This window comes from Eleutherodactylus coqui, chromosome 12, assembly GCF_035609145.1.
Source record: "Eleutherodactylus coqui strain aEleCoq1 chromosome 12, aEleCoq1.hap1, whole genome shotgun sequence".
NCBI lineage: Eukaryota > Metazoa > Chordata > Amphibia > Anura > Eleutherodactylidae > Eleutherodactylus > Eleutherodactylus coqui.
The window spans coordinates 70491840-70499972 of NC_089848.1; the positions used below are offsets into that span (position 1 = coordinate 70491840).

Consider the following 8133-nt stretch of genomic DNA (forward strand, 5'->3'; position numbering starts at 1 on the left):
CTTATGGCTACTGAGGGCATCAGGCTGCCCGCTTGTGTTCATGCCCTAAATGTTACTGTAGACTCCACAGCCCCTCGTACCCCCGCTCCATAGCATAGAGCATCTATCGGGATAACTCTACACGACTGAATTATAAAGTCTGACGATTAGTACACTGTAGAGGAAGGCCCGGAGCGCGGTGTTCTACATATATACAGTATGGCAGCTATTGCCTATCACATTGTCCTCTATTCTTATGGGCTAGGCACAAAACATTTAGGCTCTTACCACTTTAAGCTCCGGCACAGAGCGACTCAGGGTCCACTCCTGACTGTTCACAAACGAGTCTGAAACAAGGAAGAAAAAAAATTAATCAGAATTGCGTATATTTGTACACCAGCATCACTATCTTGTGCCACCTCCCATCTCACATCTTGCCTGGACCATCACATGGACCTATATTTCCCACCATTCCCTTGCATGGATCCCTCAATCCTCCATCCTTAATTTCATGGATCCCTCAATCCTCCATCCTTCCTTTCATGGATCCCTCAATCCTCCATCCTTCCTTTCATGGATCCCTCAATCCTTCATCCTTCCCTTTCATGGATCTTCTATCCCCCCATCCTTCCCTTTCATGGATCTTCTATCCCCCCATCCTTCCCTTTCATGGATCCCTCAATCCTCCACCCTTCCCTTCATGGATCCCTCAATCCTCCATCCTTCCCTTCATGGATCCCTCAATCCTCCATCCTTCCCTTCATGGATCCCTCAATCCTCCATCCTTCCCTTCATGGATCCCTCAATCCTCCATCCTTCCTTTCATGGATCCCTCAATCCTCCATCCTTCCCTTCATGGATCCCTCAATCCTCCATCCTTCCCTTCATGGATCCCTCAATCCTCAATCCTTCCCTTCATGGATCCCTCAATCCTCCATCCTTCCCTTCATGGATCCCTCAATCCTCCATCCTTCCTTTCATGGATCCCTCAATCCTCCATCCTTCCTTTCATGGATCCCTCAATCCTCCATCCTTCCTTTCATGGATCCCTCAATCCTCCATCCTTCCTTTCATGGATCCCTCAATCCTCCATCCTTCCTTTCATGGATCCCTCAATCCTCCATCCTTCCTTTCATGGATCCCTCAATCCTCCATCCTTCCTTTCATGGATCCCTCAATCCTCCATCCTTCCTTTCATGGATCCCTCAATCCTCCATCCTTCCTTTCATGGATCCCTCAATCCTCCATCCTTCCTTTCATGGATCCCTCAATCCTCCATCCTTCCTTTAATGGATCCCTCAATCCTCCATCCTTCCTTTCATGGATCCCTCAATCCTCCATCCTTCCCTTCATGGATCCCTCAATCCTCCATCCTTCCCTTCATGGATCCCTCAATCCTCCATCCTTCCCTTCATGGATCCCTCAATCCTCCATCCTTCCTTTCATGGATCCCTCAATCCTCCATCCTTCCTTTTCATGGATCTTCTATCCCCCCATCCTTCCCTTTCATGGATCTTCTATCCCCCCCATCCTTCCCTTCCATGGATCTTCTATCCCCCCCATCCTTCCCTTCCATGGATCTTCTATCCCCCCCATCCTTCCCTTCCATGGATCTTCTATCCCCCCATCCTTCCCTTTCATGGATCCCATAATACTCCACCCTTCCCTTTCATGGATCCCCTATTTTTCCCTATTATGGATCTTCTATCTCCCATCTTTCCCTTTCATAGATTTCCGATCCTACAAACCTTCCCTTTTATAGGTCCTTCTATTTCACTCTTTGCTGTGCCTGGGCCCTTTACTTTTCCTTGCTCTACCAGCCATTATGGTTTGCATAGATCCCTCTTTTCTCCCCTCCGAGCACAATGAACAGATAAGATGAAACATCTGGATAATTGATTCTATCATATTTTTCCCTGTCCTTTGCCTCTTTCCCCTGCAAAGACCTCCTATCCCTTTCTTCCCCTTGTAAAAACCTGCTATACCTTGTATGGACCTGCTATATCTCTCTTTCCCTTACATGGATCTGCTATCCCCTTTCCCGTCATGGATTGCTCTATTACTTCCATCTCCTTCATTTGCATGAATCCTTCTTTTCTCCCCCATCCAATGAAATTATCACTTAAAAGTTGAAGCAATTCTTTTCATTCCAGCTATAGGAAAATAAAGTGATAAATATTCTTGCCTTGTATAAATCTACTTGATGACCTATTAGTGGGTGAAGCACAGGAGGCCTGACTCATGAGACATTGGTCACTAACATTAGAAATAACTCAGTTTCTGGGTGTTTCCAGGAAGAAGTGTTTACAAAATGATGGCCTGTATTCATCAGAAAACTCATAATTTCAGATTAATGGGTCTTCACAGTAGCCTGGAGTGACCCTGGACTCAAAAGAGGACACCTCAGACCTCCACATCTCAGTCTCAGATACATATTAGGAATACAAACACTCTGATCTTTCTTGATGACTCAATACAGAAAGCCCTTATAAGATCTTCTATAAAAAGTCGAATGTCTTCTAGTAGAACGCTTCCTCTCAATGCATGCGAGGTGACTGAGCCCATGGAAGTGCCCCTAGCAGGAAAAGGCCACATAAATGGCAACCAGATAAATATGACCCCTGGAACTTACCTAAATTGCATGCTATCCCCACCAAAACCGGCTCAGATGCTTGGACACAATCACCACTTGGCCAACCGTTTCCAGTGCTGAATTCCTTCTTTCTGAAAGGTCCGGTGATTATCTTCCACAGGCTTGATCGGTTTTCTTTGCTTTCAACTAATGGAACCCCCGAAATGAGGAGATCCCTACGTGATGAAGCGGCTTGCAGAGAGCAGCTGTCTGCCTCGCTACGACTCTTCAACCCATTCTCCCAATATCCACCGTCCTTTCTGAAGTCCACTCCACGTCGGAGTCGGAAGCTGAAGCTCTTGCGTAGAGTTGAGAGGTTCGTTTTGGACTGCGACTCTGGAGTTTTGCCCCCAAACACGTTCCACCGCTGACTGCTAAACACAGATGCTCCGCGCAGAAACCCGGAGCTACGGCTGAACTCTCTCTTGCAAGATGATGACCCTTGTACTCCGCTAAGCCGGTTTATATCCAGGACACTCATACTCAGGGGTCGGGATGCATTTGTGCCATGCCTTGCTTTGTAGTCTTGTACGCCTCCCAAGGACTCGCACTTCTTTCCAGACCTGTGCTTCAGGAGGTCTAGCAACCCCCCCAAAGAAGTTGAATTGGTTTCTCTTTTGGAGCTTGTAACCCCACTGCCCACTGAGCAGAGGCTTTTGGGCCTCCGTTTTTGTTGCTTGGATGCATGGATGGCAGCTTGTACGGCTCGGCTGGGGGAAGGATCTGCAACAGTCTTTGCATGGTGAGTAGAGAGCTCCATTGTTTCCGGAGGAGAAACATGTCCTAACTCCACACTCCTGTATGTTCTCATGGTGTAAAGCAAGTAGTATGTTCCCTGGAGCCAAAGCAGAATGCACCGCGCAACCGTCGTCCCGAGGTCATTGCTAAAATCTGTAAAGGTGAGCGACTGCAGCGGGCCTTAAAAGTCACGTAAAATTGGGAGCGGAGCACTGACAGAAGGGAGGGAGTGGGGACACACCTCTGGAAGATTCACGGGTTCTTTTGCTTGCTGTCCTGCTACTCCCAGCGTGTTAGAACATGTGTGCCAATAACAGGTTGTGCAGGGAGAGGCCGGGGAGACGCACAGGGAAACATACCGCCACATACACCACCAAGTTCAGGCAGGAGGAGAATTCTTCCTATACCCATGGAAAAGACCCAACCTGCGCCTTCCACAAGCACATAGACCTCTTTATTTGGGCTCCTGCTCATTATAACCGCATTCGCTGAAAGGGATGGACTCATGAAGAAGTATTAGATTTCCTTTTTAGATCGGAGAAAACATAAGACGTCTCTCCAATTAGAAGCATTTTCTCGTATATACGTAAAGAACGCTTGTTACGAAGCCCCCTGCTGTTCTACACTTGTTATGGTGCTCCCTGCTGGCCCAACTGGTTACTGCACCCTCTGCTTTTCCACACTTCTTACAGCAGCATCTGCTATGGCGCCCCCTGCTGTTCTTCATTTCTGGTGCCGTAACAAGTGTGGAACATCATAGCTAGCCATGACAAGTATGGAACAACAGGAGGAAGACATGATGCCATAACAGAGGTGGGCGTCATAACAAGCAAGCAACACCAGGTGGCACCATTACAAGTAACAGCAATATCTAAACACAAGAGGAGTTATTATTAACTTATTCCAGTAGAAGAATTAGGTTTGGCATGATCTTACAGAGTAAATTAATTTTAATCATGGGACAACCTCAATTTTACTCATCATTTATAAAATTAAAGAAAATAGTGGTAGAACTAGGATACTGACACTACGGTTTACAGAACTTGTAACCCATCCTATTTCTTCACCTACAACATGATAAATTAAAGGGGTTGTCCCGCGGCGAAATAGAAATTTTTTTTTCAATAGACCCCTGCATTATGCCCTGTTAAAAAGAATGCATTTGTTAGTTTTTAAAAATAACATTTCGCTTACCTGCATCCCCGTTCTGCAGCTTCTTCATTTCTTATTTTAAAGATGGCGCCGCTGGTCTTCTCCCACGGTGCACCGCGGGTCTTCTCCCATGGTGCACCGTGGATTTTCTTCTCTCTTGCGTTCCACTGCTGATACAGCCACCTAATTGGCTGATCGGCACCACGTGACGGAGGCGGAGCTACGATGACGACGTGCAGACCAGCTCTCCGGCGCGAGCGTGCCAGAGCGGCCCCATTCACCAGGCAGAAGACCGCACAGCGCAAGCGCGTCTAAAGCAGCCAGAAGACACAGAAATTACACGGCACCATGGAGACGGGGACGCCAGCAACGGAGTGGGTAAGTGAATAACTTCTGTATGGCTCATATTTAATGCACGATGTATATTACAAAGTGCATTAATATGGCCATACAGAAGAGTATAACCCCACTTGCTGCCGCGGGACAACCCCTTTAAGTGGCCACTCATTCATTATATAGCTATCCCCCCGTTATATATAACGGCGCTAGTGTTAGCTTGGTTAGTTATTACTTTCTGTCTGAAGCTCCTGGCCTCTGTTAACTCAGATGGTCATGTGATCTCAGTTCTGACCAGCTAAGATCTGCTTGGGGTTAGGTGTTCATTTTCTAGTCAAGTTTGTCAGGAGGGGTATTGTCTCTCATTGAGGAGAGCGCCTAGGAGGTGAGTGAGGAGACTTATAAGGCCATGCATGCTCCTCTAGGTAATATGCAAATAAAGTGGAATAATACCTCTGCAGCGCCACCAATTGGATGGCAGCATTTCAATGTCCGATCCTTTATACAGGTATTTGTTAAGACCTGTATAAAGGGTCGAACATTAAAAGGCTGCCATCCAATAGGTGGCGCTGTAGAGGCATTGTTCCATCTTCCTTATTTTCAAAGTTTGTGTGATGCGGTTACATGAACTAGAGGGGGGCGCAGGCTCTCCTGTCACCGTTAGAGTTCGCTCTCATCAGCATTGATTTCCGCTAGAAGACAGCTGCTGTGCTATTTCGTCTCGTAAATTCTGGCAAAATGCTGGACTGCTAGCCGGAAATCGAACAGACCCAATTATAATGAATGGAGTCTGTTCAGTTTCGCGATAAAACCAACTGTTCAGCCAAGGGGTGCAGTTTTTGTGCTTCATTCAGTGAACTCCCTAGGGTGATGTGAGCAAGTCCTTACTGATGATGATCTCACAGCTCTTGTCACACAATTATAATAGAGGAGATCACAGCTCCTCCTCCTAATTGTATACTTATGGTCTGTAGCTTATTTTGGTGAATATAGAAGGACTGATAATTAAATCCCCCCCAAGCAGGAAAAAAGAATTGTATAGCTTCAGTTAGTGCTGTCTATACTGATGCATCATGGGATTCACTGCGTATGTGCAACAGTCCATTCACTTCAATGGTCTATTTTGGTGGCATATGTTTTCATGCAACCGAAAATCGGGCGAAAAATATGCAGATGTGAATGAACCCAAAAGGTTCTATTCACTGCATAATACGCAGCAGGGATTTGGGGGAACTTGTAGCTTGTTTCCACACATTTCTGCAATTCTCAGCAGCAGTTGAGTCCAGTTTATTTATCAGGGCCTAGTAACTATGCTATTACATTAGCGTAAGGCGTTCCGTTCTCCTGCTCCATTATTGGAGGCAGCATAGGGAAATCTCCTGCTGAACGAATTCGTCTTTTGACGGAACTGAACGGCGCCAAAGAGGCCCTACTGACTATTGTGGCCTCCGTTTAGTTTCCATTCATCTGCCTGGCAGTTCACCAGGAGTTTTTCTTCTGGCATTTTGTGCTGATCTGCAATGGAACCTCCGACCGGACGTTCCAGCGCAGATGTGAAAGTAGCCCAAGTCGTCTAGGAAAATGCCAATCACAGTGGGTGGGTGGGGTTACCAAGTCTGCCTCCGGGTTCCACAGCAAATACCTTCCATAGCATGATATGGAAAAGCACCTTTTCCTGCATACGAGCGGAAATCAATTGCAATTTTCCGTTCGCGGAGGAAGAAAAGAAATGGCAGCATGCTCTATTTTTGAGCGGATGGCTTCCATTGAAATCAATGGAAGCCGCCCGACCCACAGCCCTTCTGCAATGGACACTGTGGAAAGGTTGCGGATTCCGCGGGAAAAGCAGGGGTTTAAAAAAAATCTGTACTGCGTATGTCTGTCAGTGAGCCATGAGGACCATCCGCAGTACAGAAAAGGCAGCTGAAATGAGAGGTACGCGTGGATGCCGGCCGGGCACAGGGTCGGATTCTGCTGCGGGCTCTTGCATGCAGAATCTGACCGGCCCGTGATCAGCCAGCCTAGGCTAGACTCAACGCTTGCTGAGAGCTGCAGAGACAAGCTGTAAGTTCTCCAAAATCCCTGAGCCTTAAAGGGGTATTCCAGGCACAGACTGGCACTTTAATATCTAATGTACATCACCACAATAGGGCCTCATGCACACGGGCGGATTTTTGCTGCGAAATCTGGAGCAACCGTCCGCCTCCGGATTCCGCAGCAATAACCCTCCGTAGCATGCAATGGAGAAATGATTCTTCATGCACATGAGCGGAAACCAACTACGGTTTCCGCTCGTGGATGAAAAACAAACCGCAGCATGCTCCATTTTACTGCGGTTCCTTCAAGGATGGCTTCCACTGAAGTTGACATCCTTTTAATCATGTCTTCCACATCTATCTCCAGTATTGTGTCACCATCTTCTTGCTCATGGCTCTGTGATGGCACGCACGCATGTGGTTGTATGACGATAGTCATATGTCCTCAGAGAGATGACGTCATCAGAGAGATGACGTCATCAGAGAGATGACGTCATCAGAGAGATGACGTCATCAGAGAGATGACGTCATCAGAGAGATGACGTCATCAGAGAGATGACGTCATCAGAGAGATGACGTCAGCTGAAGACACAGGACCTGAGGTAGGATGAAAGAATATCCACAGAACTCACAAAGATTCGAACAATTGGAGTTCTTAGAATATAAAATATTATAACATCTTGCTTTTCAATCAAAACCTATATTTATTTCAAATAGCAGTGTGGGAACAGATTAACCCCTTAAGAACCAGGCTGTTTGAGTCCTAAAAGGACTTCAGCTACCAAATTTAATTTTTCCTGCGTTTTGTTTCCCCGTAACATATAAGGTTTTTTTTTTTTTTATATCTTTTTTCACTGACTTTTTTTTCTGTCTTATTGGGGGTATAAAAGCTAAAAAAATAATTATTTTTAAATGTTTTTAAAATTAGTACATTTTTATATATAATATGTATAGTTTTGGATTTTGGGGCGCATATGGCGGCGGTTTTGATTGGCGTCGGCAGTGGATGTTTTTCTTTTTTAGGGTGTCATTCACATTGTAGTTTATTGATTATTTTATGTCCCACTTTCCCACTATAGCATAGGAACCGCTTCCATTGGAGCCCCAGTTACAGATGAAAACATGCGCTGTAGTGACAATAGTCCCTGGAAGCGCTGGTCACGTGATCACAGGGTCGATAGCGGAAGTAACACCTCCGCTTTCTCTTTTTAGTACATAGTATTCATTGTGTACTATGTAGCCTGGAAAGGAGAACGACGC

The 8133-nt window shown here is 46.2% G+C and overlaps 1 protein-coding gene across 2 annotated transcripts in view; it reads right to left on the bottom strand.

Moving 5' to 3' along the window:
- AGAP3 (ArfGAP with GTPase domain, ankyrin repeat and PH domain 3) overlaps positions 1 to 3821 on the bottom strand; it is a 70424-nt gene extending 66603 nt beyond the window's left edge. Inside the window, exons 1-2 of one of the 2 annotated variants that reach the window (XM_066585096.1) lie at positions 2612 to 3821; positions 268 to 326 (exon numbers count right to left, since the gene is read on the bottom strand). In XM_066585096.1, coding sequence (XP_066441193.1) covers positions 268 to 326; positions 2612 to 3422 — 870 coding nt within the window. In that variant the 5' untranslated portion in view covers positions 3423 to 3821. The remainder of the gene's footprint in view (positions 1 to 267; positions 327 to 2611) is intronic. The other variant, XM_066585095.1, reaches the window with a different exon arrangement.
- Between the last annotated feature and the right edge of the window lie 4312 nt (positions 3822 to 8133).